Source organism: Phoenix dactylifera, chromosome 2 (assembly GCF_051530095.1).
Source record: "Phoenix dactylifera cultivar Ajwa chromosome 2, Ajwa_hap1_PhDact_Kaust_v1.1, whole genome shotgun sequence".
Classification (NCBI taxonomy): domain Eukaryota; kingdom Viridiplantae; phylum Streptophyta; class Magnoliopsida; order Arecales; family Arecaceae; genus Phoenix; species Phoenix dactylifera.
In genome coordinates, this window is record NC_143191.1 from 33521999 (window position 1) to 33534788 (window position 12790).

Below are 12790 nucleotides of genomic sequence, written 5' to 3' on the forward strand. Positions count from 1 at the left end.
TATCAAACATTAAATAATGCACTTGCGATATTATACAATGATATTCAGTGATATTACTGAAAAAAATGATAAGTGATATTACAAGATATTAGATAATATCCTTGTCCTCTAGCATTAAATATATTAGCAGGTTTTGCAATGGATTAATCCATAATAGGGGGTTCTTTCTGAAAATGTTGACGTGGAGTTCAAACTAATTTCGCCACTGCATCCTACCTCTCGGCACAGGTGACATCAGATCTACCATATCGGATGGGAAAAAAACCAAGGAAAAAGAAAGCAAGACCTAGGTAGCCAACAATTTCCTGTTTACTTATATAAACAGTTAATTAAACATCCATAAGCTTTGGGCAAATCTTGTATACCACACCATTAACTATGGTTGTAAAAACCTTCATTTAGCTTATTACATTATTAAGCAAGAGAGAATTTAAAAAATGACAAAAATCAACAATGAATACTGAACAATGGTCATCAAGTAATTCTGGCTAGCAAGTCTTTCCCATTACAATTGTTACACAATCTTTTCCTCCAAAAGATGCAGTTATCGTGATATACCATCACGCATGACGATATTATTGGCCTCCTCTTCCTTCCGCTTCTTTTGCACTTGTTGCTTTATGATTGACAATATCCTGACATCCCTGTAACCAAAACTGAAGAAGCATAATTTACCAAAATCAAATAAAGGTGCAAAACCATGCTTTCCCTCCTCCAAATCTTGGTCACAAACTCATCCCAATGGGCAAATCAACAATTAATGCATAGAATGCCCATCCTTGAGAAGCTCGAATAACTTTCAATACTTGGATGGCAGATACAACGTCCAGATATTCTCATGGTAATCCATTTTTCAGACTACTTCAGCATCTCACTGAAAACACACTGAACTGTTTATCACGAAAGTATTCGCATATGTTTGAGGAACATGCTTAGGAAAGCAACGAAATTGTGTCATTCAATCTTGCACATGCATTCTGAACATCGTGGATGTCTGTACACGCTTCTCGCAATTGGCCTTTCAAAAACCTGCTTAGTCTGTCTAATTGCCTTCCTCACTCTGCGCTCAAATTCCTTCCACTCTATTGTGGAATTCTTCGAGAAGATACTGGCTAGCCGACGCTTATTAGGCCGAATCGTGGGAAGTCTCCCATCCCCATAATACATACGATATCCTGAAACAAGAGATGATAGTTGGCTCCCTGAGTCCGTCATGGCAAATGCATCAGCGGCGGCGCACACAATGAAGTCCAAAGCTGCTAACTGGAAAACAAAAGAAATATATTGGCATTGAACTCAACATTATGTAATTCTGCATGAATGGCATTTAACATCTAAAAAAGGAACCAAGTGATTTGAGTATAGAGGTTTGGTTTAACATATCTTCCCGCTTGGTTTTTCCCCCCTTTAGTAGACATTGTATCTTCAGAGGGAAAAAGGGAGAGGGAGGGAGAGAGAGAGAGATTGTGTCAAATACCTGAGATGAAAAGTTACAGAATGGCTCGATTTCAGATGAAGAGAGAAGAGTCTCTTTGGTTACCAAATTAGGATACAAGCTAGTCATAGCAGCCATTCTTGACTTCCCACCATAAATTTGTGCACCTGCAACATATATGCTTGTTCTACGTTTGAAACCTAGAGCAGCAAGCATGAGCACTGCTTCTTCAGGTGTGAGAGGGCACTGGCCTTCAGAACGCAGGAATGCAGCAGAAGGTATCCTGAAATGCGCAGGTAAAAGATTCTGAGAATTTGCATTTAAATCTATAAAGAAGAACTACTTGAAAATATAAAAGGTGATAGATCGATCAAAATATAGTAAAAACAGATATGTTCAGAAAAATCCTAAAATCATTAATTTGATCATCATCAGTAAAGTTTGAACTTTGAAGCACTATTGTGCATACTTTGTGGTCTTCCTGAGAAGTGTCAATGCAGGAAAATGGGCTGCTCGGTATGCTTCTAACTCCTCTTCTTCATCCTTGCCACCACCAAAATAACACAGAGAATATGCGGCCATGTCAATTTCAAACCTGAGGTGCACAGCTAAGTATTTGGAGGGAAGATTATTTGATCCAGTCATATTTGCTTTCCATGCAAAGGGACCTAGCAGATTGTGTTCCACGGGTGATGAATGTGATCTATGCTTACGCATCCTTTGTACAAGCAAAGCACCAGTTGCTTGTATTTTATCAACAAATCGAAGAGCATGAAAGTTGCATCTGCATCGAAGCCTCTATATATACCCTTCATTAGACAGACAAGCATAAATCCGCGGCTACAGAAGCATAAAGTAATCAAAATAAAACATTTACTGAGATAGCAAGCACTATATGAAATTTTTATATAATACAAGACCTGTCCACTATTGAACCAAGGCAAAACGATGAATACATAGAAATCCGAATGACATATTCAGCTTCCATTATCCAACTGATGATGAATTAGTGAGGATGATTTGATTTGCTTCACTGGCTAGAGATATAGCTCTATGAAAAATTCCCATCTTCTAGAATATTTCAGTTTTTCAGCAAGCTATAAACTTGCCATTGCATAGACTAGTATTAGAATGTGTCCTGGTCATAACTACTATCCACTTTAGCACCAACAAATTTTAGAAACAAAAAAGCAAGTCAACATTGAGTTTGATGAATGATGAATCAAATGAATCTAGGACACGTTTTGACATGGGACTTAAGTCTACTTAACAATGCATAATTGATACATGATAGGAAAGGAAGGATGAAACAGATAGAGGGGTAACTTTCCTGTTTCATCAATAATGCAGGGTAACAATATCTGAAGTCATATAAGCTCTCTGGTTCCTGATTACATCATCCGTACAAAGATGATTCAATATAGTGACTCCAACCTATATTAAAAAACTTTCACTTGAGTAACTAGCTCTCATATCTAATAAATTCTCAGATACAATCCTAAGTTTCAAATCATTCAAAATCAAGAAGACATTACTTTGTTCATTGATATAATCTAGAATAATCTATTAAAAGTTTGGCAGCAGAATAGTTGTATCACAAGCTCATTGATATAATCTAGAATAATCTATTAAAAGTTTGGCAGCAGAATAGTTGTATCACAAGCACAGACCACGACATTCCATCTCACATATGGAAAATAAATCTAGTTTTCAAATTTTTGTTTCGTTAGTATAATACATATAACACCACCATAGCCAAAGCTTGAACACATAATCAATAATGGACACATTCTCTTCTTCTGGTCTTACAATTATAGCAAAATTTTCCACCCAATAATTTATGGAAGATCTGAGGAATTCTAGGCATATGGAATTATAAAACTTCTAGACTTTAACCATAAGCAGAGGATAGAAGCTGACAAAGAAAACCTTTAACAAGAGAAAATTTTGAAGCTACTCATTGCATGATTTTCCTTCCTGAAACACACAAATGGGCAAGTAAGTTTTCTTACATATACCAAGGCATCTTTGTACTGTTTCTTACTCTACCTCCTCATCCTGGCAGTTGAGAAACAAATTTTCAACATGATTATTCTGATAGACAAACAGACTTCTTCATGTAACATAACGCGGACTTGTTCTGTTGTAGTACTTAATCATTATACTTAATCTTGTACTGTCTTTATCTAAAAGCACCAAACCAAGATCCGAGAGCAAAAATTTCATGGTCAGAGCCTACTTTTACCTAGAAAAACTAAAACCTAAAAGTATGTGGCAATATTTCCAATAAAAGTGTAGCATAATAAGCATAATAAAAGTGTGGCAATATATATATATATATATATATATATATATATATATATATATATATATATATATATATATATATATATATATATATATATATATATATATATATACCCATGCTTTCCATGTAAAACACTTTCACATGTGGAAGCTTAAAGAAATAGCATCAACATGCTTCTATGAATGTAGGCATACATTTTCAGTTATAGCATACCTGTAGCTCAAATGGTATGGGGTCGAAAGCTAAGCGATTCCCAAATCCAACAAAATGGACAACCCTATTTTTAATTAGGATGGGCAGAATCTTTTTCAGGTAAAAGCTTGGCTTTGACTCCTTCCTGACTTCATCATCAGTCACCTAACAAACATTTTTGGTAAGTTCAAATAAGGCGAGGACCAGAAAGATAGACAATATAGCTTGATGTCTTTTTCTTTTCTACTATTATATAAATAAATCTAAAATTTTAAAAATATAAACTTACAAGGCTGCCAATTGCCTCCAAGTCTAAAGATCGTAATTCGACAGGCAGTTCCTTCACAATCCGGATATCAGCTTTTAAGTAATCAATAAAATGCTCCTCCTGATATATATCGCTGAACTGGCTAACGTATAGAATTTAAGAATGTCAAATTCTATTTGTGAATAACTCAGAGTATTTCTCTAATCTTAGCACTAGAAATATCCAACTAATACTACAAATATAATCATCTGGGATTCATCAATTTTAGTAAAAAAAAAATGTAAAATAATACAAAGCGGCTAAACATAACCCTTCATATAGCAAATGAAACAAATATATTAACTGATAGGAAATAGTTACCATTGCATGCACAGACTCATGTCGAGAATCTGAATGCAAGCAAATGCATTTCATGTTCTCTCGCTGGTTCTTTTTAAATTCATGTGATGGTCATTATTTCAAGCAAAGTCTGAATATAACATAGGGCACTTGGTTATGGGGTTTGATTGGCTTTACAGTGCAAGGTATGCCGTATCAAGCAATGCACTTGCCCCCATGATCCATGCTTTCGCCTGCCTTATAACCAATTATATAGTAACCCCATAACAGATGGAGGCACTATGTTTTTTCTTTTCCTAAAATGTGGAACCTCACCAGATTTTCTAAACTTGCAAACCCAGGTATGCTTTTGTAAAAGGTTTTTATGTGCCATAAAACAATGGTAAACATCTTAGGATGGGCCTATTGGGGGAATATTGAAGTTATCCACTTGAAGGCTAATCCCCATGCAACCTGCACTAGCCTATCTGCCAGGCTTTATATTTTAATGGGCACGAGTTTGGCCCTTGTTTTAAAGAAAGGTCTGCATTATAGATGAGGTTAAAGGCCTCATCAACAGCAATAAAGATATCATATATGCCGCTAATATGGTCATTGCTAATTCAACAATAAGATACACTCAATACGTTCACATATGACTTATAAATGATATTTGCAGTTGCGATGATTTTTCTAAATTTTCTTCAATCAAAGGAATGAACATACTCAGAAGATAAACAGCATTGAAGAAAATACCTTTTATCTTTCCAAACACTGTTATATGAAAAATGTGGAATAACAAGAGTTGAATTAAGTAATCGAGCAACAGCGACAGCATTGCAGATCTGTTGATCAGATAAGTGATAAAAATATCAGAAAGATCTGGAATTAAAAGAAGACAAGAAGAACAGAAACTTCGAAGCCAAACAGCATAAATCAAATATCTATGATGAAAAATGAATTCTGTTCTGATTCTGACACACTGACATTTTTCCTTTACATTCTGTGATTAAACACAAAAGTTGTTTTGGCTATATATAACTAACATGAGAATCTCCCATCATGCAATTTATGATATTTATATTTTTTTTCTGGATCCTAACTAAAAGATTAAATCCAAATGAATTCAACAAATTGGACATTCTTGATATGCAACATAAATTTAAAAATGCCAGTGTAATTTATTTCAGATATTCAAATATAAACTATAACCATGTTCTCCCATTTAAAATTCTAAACAACAATGTTCTTAAACCTAAAACATTGCAGTGTATGGGCATTTAATTTCCCTAGCATTTACTAATAAAGAAAAATAATGATAAAATAAAATGTTTTTCAGGAAGAATGCTTACAGCCACTCGCTGCTGGTTTATGCCACCAGTTGCACTGACAAGGATGTATCCATTATTTCCCTCTATGTTGGCAAGAAACAAACATGAGCAACAGATATTAGTAAGAAAAATGAACATTGCTTGCCAAAAGCATGAGGCATGATAAATATCAATCCAAGGAGCAAAATAAGTGTGAAGATACATGCTCTACTCACAACATATAAAAAATAGAGTATAGTAAAAAGAAGATTTTTTTTTTTTTTTTGAGAATGCAACAAGAAGATCAAAAAAGAAGATATGAATTGATGATACCACAAGTTTCCCAACTACGTTGATCAGCACAAGGAGTCCAAGAAATTGCAGGATCTAGGGGTTCCTGCCATAAATCTTTAGGCTCCGGTTTACTCTCTGCCTAGATGTCAATATCCAGAAGAAACACAATTAGAATTATTAATTGTTTGAAAAAAAAAAAACATGCTGCTTAATCTATATTTTGATGAGATAGGAGAGACTGCATCCAAATCTTACTTCTGCCAAGGCATGAGCTGCCAAACCCCGTAGCTTGGAGAACATGACTCCATGAGGTGATTTGACTTTTCCACGCCATTTGTTCTGCAAGTTTTAATAATTGGAAAAAACAACTCGTATTAAAAAAACAACTCAACTAATAAAATGTTATAATGGTTTTGTAGCAAATACGATCAGCATATTGGCCGATTACAGACTTAACAGCACCCTCAAATATATGCATTCATAGTTGTGGAGCATCTATGAAAATACTGCAAAATATTAGTTGGGAAGCAGTTTGTTTGGTAACATCTGTGACCGACATACATCAGTGAAAAAGCAAATGCATAAGTCTACTGGATTTTATCAATTATTTAACTTTAATGCACTTAAATTACAGTGAGCTGAATGGGATAAAGGCCATAGTCATACTTATATACATAACCATATTCTTATGACTCATTGAGATGCCAGAGAATTTAGGAGAGGTATAATGTTAAGCCGTTTGGTATATGGCCCAATTCTGTTACCTCTAATTATGATAGATTTTGAAGTTTAAACCGTCCAGTTGTAATACATCAATATATATGGGAAAGAAGAGGCATATGTCAGGGCACAAGCTGGTTTGCCCTGAACTGCCATCTCAAAAGACCACCCTACCCAAATCACACATTGAGACCACCCTTATTCATCAATAAGCCTACCTTAAATCATTCATGAATCAAAGCAATAGATGCAGAGCTTCAGGATCTGTTTAGATGCTGGGAAGGGAAGGGAAACGAAAGGAATTTGAGAAAAAGGTCGCAGATGGTTATGTGCAGATTGCCAGGCCAAACCAAAATACTAGTTTCAAACCTCACAAGGAATCTAAACAAATGCTAGCTGTTCTGGAACATTGATAGATCATACTCTGATTCGTCAGAACGTGCGGATTAAATCTATACTCTGCTCTACGGACAAAATTATAACTTTTCTATCCTTCCGAGGTATGAAACCTAATATTCTTTGGTTACTTCAACTAAACAAATTCGAAATAGTACCAGCGTTGCCGGCAGCGCCGACGACGACGACGACGTCGAGTTGGAGATCTCAGAATTCCTGGGGCGGATGGAATGTTCTAAAGGAAGCCGAGAAAAGAACCACCAGTTCATGAGAAAAAAGAAGGCCACCACGCCAATCCAAGCCGCAACCTCCCTCTTCCTCCTCCGCCGCCATCCTCTCCCACCACCGCCACCGCCGCCAACCTTCTTTTTCCTCGACGACCACTGCTTCGGCCTCAGCCGCCGCTCCGCCGCCTCCTCGTCGCCCAAAGAGAACCCGAGAGCCGCGACTAGTCTCATCCCCCATCTCGGACCATAGAACCCGCCCGAGGACGAGAGCCGACTGGCCCGAAACGGGGAGGAGGAGGAGGAGGCGGCGGCGGCGAAGGCCACCGGTGAAGCCGGGCGGCTCCTCGGGGTGGTGGAGTGGGACCGGGGGTAGAAGCCGCTAGACCAGGAGGCGTGCTCCTCGTCGTCCGGCGGCGGCGTCGCGTGGCGGAGCGGGGGGAGGGTTTGGAGCTGGGCTTCGAAGGGCAAGGAGGGGGGGCCGTCGTCGGACGAAGAGGCCATTGGAGTCGAGCCAGTACTCCCTCGTACTGGGTTGGGGATGGACTTCTTTTTCAACGGGGATGGTTCCACTTTTTTTTTCTTAAAAAAAAAGAAAAAAGAAAATTGGACAGAAAGCCGGTGGAATCGCGAAGAGGCGGTAGTCGTGGGTTGAAGCCGGACTTCCTTTTTTAGTGGGGTTGGCTCCGTTCTTGTTTATTTTGGACAGAGAGCTGGTGGAATCGCGAAGGAGAACAGCAAGTGGGATTAGTTGGATGCTCACGTGATGCACTCGGTAGAGCTGGTCTGATCCGGTGAAGTTGCGTAGAGAGATTGTTGGTTGGGCCAAGCGCACCAGCTCACCGGTGGATTTGTCCAACTAAATTGAATCAAGAGTCAATATATACGAATACGAAAAACTATGCCTTATCTTGCCCTGTATCCATCAGCATGGCCGTGCATGCCATCAATCACCGAAATGCGCCTCAGCAATCAGTGACATGCATGGTCTTCCTGTAGGATATAATTTTTTCATAAATACAAAAAAAAAAGAGAGCAATACATGTGTATTTATGCATATTGATTCGCAGTTGAATTAGTCCACCCGCTAGTGGTGGACCTGATCTATGTAAACATCTCCCAGTCGGCCTCAGCGTTCGCAATTTTTTAACCTTGCTTTCCATGGTTTGTCGATTAATAGAACATTTTCTTTTGTTTTTCTTTTTCTCAAAGTCTCTCCTACAAAATAACCTCAATTCACAATTTTATAGCCACCCATGCGTTGGAAAGAAAATTAGATTGTAGATATTGGGGTTGCCACTTGCCAGCTTTGAAGCATTCTGATGAACAAACTGCTTCGCATGGCTATTTCCTTTAGCTCGTTATATCGCTAGTAACCAATAGTGGCATGTGCCATGCTTGTGATTGACTTATAAAGTAAAGGAGCGTGTGGTTGGTGACTGCAATCGCAAAATTTATTATTATTCTTATCATCTTTTCATTTATATGAATAATGTAATATGCGATTCTACGGCCAGCTGCAGTCCTGCCGTGTGGTTTTCTATTTCTCATCAATAAAAAAAATGGTGAAGACAATAATTGAGCAAATGGTATAAAATTAAGAGACCAAAGCGTCAGGATGGAGTATTTACATGATCGCTGGAGGGACTGATGCATAGAGAATCTACCATATTTTATAATTTTCTGAAATATAGCCACACTATCAATATATTTTAGATGTTTTCAACATGTCTCATATTTTCATCTAGTAACAAGTTTCATAAATGATCTTCTTGCACCATATACCCTTGTTTAAGCATGCTCATAATCTCCAATTAAGTTCATTCAAATATTATTTGACACATACGTATTACTCAACAAATAAAGCTCGCTCGACCAGTGAACACCCTAATAAACATGCCAAATAATTTGTATCCTCTACTCCTGTCCCACCTTTTTTTTTTTGTCTGAGCCTCTGAGGACATGTTATCTTGATTTCATCTACGAAATGAAATTAAAAAAAGAAAAAGAAAATCCTAAATCCCCTGGTACATTAGAAAACTTTTTCCAAGACAAATGGAAGCGCATTGTACACACGCGAAGCCACCATGGAAGCAATCACTTCCCTCCCATCGTTTGTCGAGCGAGCGACAAACTAACTAGAATGCAAATATCACAAAACTAGTCTTGGACAAAATATGGGGTGTGATATTTTATACAATAGTTATCACCAAAGCATGTGCTGCCTTGTCTTAAACGTTTATTATGTTATGTGAAGTATGTAGTCAGCTATTACGGCTAGGTTAGGCAAGTAGCATTTTGTTATTACAGCCTAATAATATGGCACGTTGAAGCAGATCTACATAAAGATCATCGTTTTGCACAAGAAAGACACTGGTAGGTGCATTCTGCATATATTCTTTCTAGTTTGCCCAGCTTTAGCTGCAAGCAGCATTAGATTTCAACAAATAATCTAAAAGACTTTTACATAGCTGATCTAGCTATAAATGTTCATGAGATATGATGCAGATCAAGAAAGAGCTTAACATGATATAATGGAAACACATGCATGAGAATGCATAATTAACGATGATTGTCATACCATCATCCCGTGGCAGGCTGCCCTGCATCTGCATATGGGAGAAACAGAATGGAACCTCTTCTTCCCAGTAAAAGGTCGAAAGGTTGAAAATTTTGCATGGTTATTCTTGAAGGACTGCAGAAATATCAACAGCCTCTGCTTAAACTTGAGCACAGAGGACTGACGTACTAGATAGGGTCGACAACATTATACATTTCAAAGCCGAACAACACAAACAGAGAGAGAGATCCCACAGTTGATAGGGTTGTCTCCCTTATCCTTGAATAGAGAAGAAAGGAAATCCTTTACTATCCCTTTGGTCGTATGACCTCGCCGAAAGGTGGATCTCTCTGTCAACCGGGCAGGTATGAACAAGGGTTCAGCTTATCAATGGGAAGTTTGGTATTAGCTGCTTGGTTCCCGATAATGGGGTCTTCTTTCTTTCAAAGAACTTTGGCACTGCTGAAGCCGGCTATGGTCAGGATTGCGATGGGTCAGGTCAAGCTGGATTAACAACAGCCTTTTTCTTCAAAGAATTTTAGCCTGAATAAAGTACGCTATGGTCAGGACTGCACTGGGTCGGGTTAACTTAGATTGGGTTGAACCGCTTAAATTACCCTGGTTGACCTATCCACCAGCACCAATAATAATCCTAATGCGTGACAGGTTTAATTCAGCAGAGTGCCAATTCTCCGAACCCATGCTACGAGTTTCTCCGGTCAAGAGCATATTGAGATCCCTCTTCGATAAACATGAACCAACGAGCCCGACTCCCTTTCGGTGTCAGCTGATCCCACGAGCTTTCATAGAAAGCCAGCGGTGGGCAATCTTTTCTTGGGTCTTTGATCCAGCTTGATCTAGACCCCAAACCAAGTTAGATCCCCCCCAAACCTGGCACAAAATGAGTCTGTTTGCAACTTGACCCAACCAGATGCATGAGAGACTAGTGGATTTTAATCACACTAAAAACTCATGCCGCCTCCACCTAGTAAGAAAAATTATGTTGGAAAAGACGGGTTAAAGACGACTTATCATACATGACCTCATTAATTACAGAACACTAAATCTCTGACAAGCTTTTCACAACTGGGGACACATTCCGAAAAATTATTGCCTGCAACAAGGTATATCCATTGTTGCAAAGAGAGATGAGGTGCTGAACTTGTATAACAGACTCTCTTGCTCTCTATTTCATCTTTGCTATCCTAAGGCAAAATAAAACTTTCACCAATTATAAAAAAGAGAGAATGGCCAACCCACAAGAACATGAAAAGAATCTTCATGCAAGTGCTAATGGCTTCCACGGTGACCTAGACCTTTTACTCCTTTCTGGTGCAGTTAACAAAGCCTCCCGCCGCTGCGCAGCACAACTTTATATACTCTTCAATAGGTGGAAGACTTGTTCCACCATCAACATCTCTTGGTGCTTGGCAACGTATTAGGCCATTCCCTGATAGGTGATAACAACAAGAAGGCATAATCTAATATTGGCTTACGACAGGACAATAATATGTAGGTCAGCAAAAGTTGGTGCCTGCGCTATAGTACAAACATCAACATTTCAACACCCAGAATACGCCAGTTAACACCTGAAAGTACATAGCAAACTGACATTTACTTCATGAACAATCAAATTCCTTGCAAATGCCATAATTACAAGAAACACTGAAAAAAATATACATAAGGATGATATTGAGTTAAAAGATCTTAAAATCATGCAACTTTCGCGTGCATAACGAAAATCAAAAGCCTCCTCAATAGTCTTCCTGAAATGAAGATCTTCAAAAAACAAGGCCTTTCTTTTTCCTTCTTTTTGAACTTTACCTTTTTTATGCTCAATCTACCAAAAGAATTCATTGCAGTGATTGCAAATATTTAGCTGCGGCTGCCAAAATGTGACCCAACCTATTAACGTATGACCCATATTCAACCCACCATAAGCAGGTTTAAAATTGGGCTAATCAAGTTCGGATCATAAACAAGTCGACTTGGTTCAGAGTCTAATCTCCTGACCTATTTAACCTGTTTATTATTCGGGTCGGGTTGGGTCGAGTAACCACTTTAAAACCTATAACCGTTTAACACAGCCCATAGCATGGAGCCTTCAGGAATCCGACCCGAGTTCTGCACAGAGCGTGCTACGCGGAACGTCCCTCATGCCATACCTACCCCCCACCCACATGGTCCTGCACAGCATATTCGGCAGGTTACGACTACCGCTCTACCAACCTTCTATTTCATCGCCCCATTATGCCTGCCATCCATCTTAGGTTTTCTTTCCTCTAGTCCATGGAGTTCTTATGTACTGCAGCTCCTAGGGTTAGGATTTCTTCTTGCTCTCCGGCCTTTTCTTTAAGCTTTGACGAGCCCCCAACCATGACGACAAAATCGGTGTAGTGCTTTGGCCGCAAGAACACGATGGTAGTGGCGACGTATTGCAAGCGGGGACATGGCCTAATCAAGGTGAACAGGAGCGCGATCGAGTCGGTGAAGTTGGAGATCCTCCGCTACAAGGCCTTCGAGCTAATCCTCCTCGACCACCATTGCTTCGCCGGTGTCGATATGCACAACTCATGGGACACTGGGATGGGGTACTGTCCCGAGTGTTAGGACAAGACTGTCTCACCATCATCCCAGTATTTTGATCGGTACGTTTTAGGATATCTCCTATCCCAAGTGTCAGGAGGGGGCAGGACAGCAGCATATCCCGTTCCATGGAAAAACAGAAACAACCCTATTCTTCGAAATTTAAAACCTTGTTAGGG

General features: G+C 38.9%; 1 protein-coding gene across 1 annotated transcript; it reads right to left on the reverse strand.

The window, feature by feature from the left end:
• Positions 1–345: 345 nt before the first annotated feature.
• LOC148714719 (O-fucosyltransferase 2-like) lies at positions 346–8204 on the reverse strand. The gene is made up of 10 exons (XM_088716022.2): positions 7400–8204; positions 6381–6464; positions 6165–6264; positions 5874–5935; positions 5278–5366; positions 4225–4345; positions 3957–4100; positions 1905–2233; positions 1478–1718; positions 346–1263 (listed from the first exon to the last, which is right to left on the reverse strand). Exons 1-10 carry the CDS (start codon positions 7967–7969, stop codon positions 955–957), a joined length of 2049 nt encoding a protein of 682 aa, XP_088572148.1. The 5' UTR covers positions 7970–8204; the 3' UTR covers positions 346–954.
• Positions 8205–12790: the final 4586 nt, after the last annotated feature.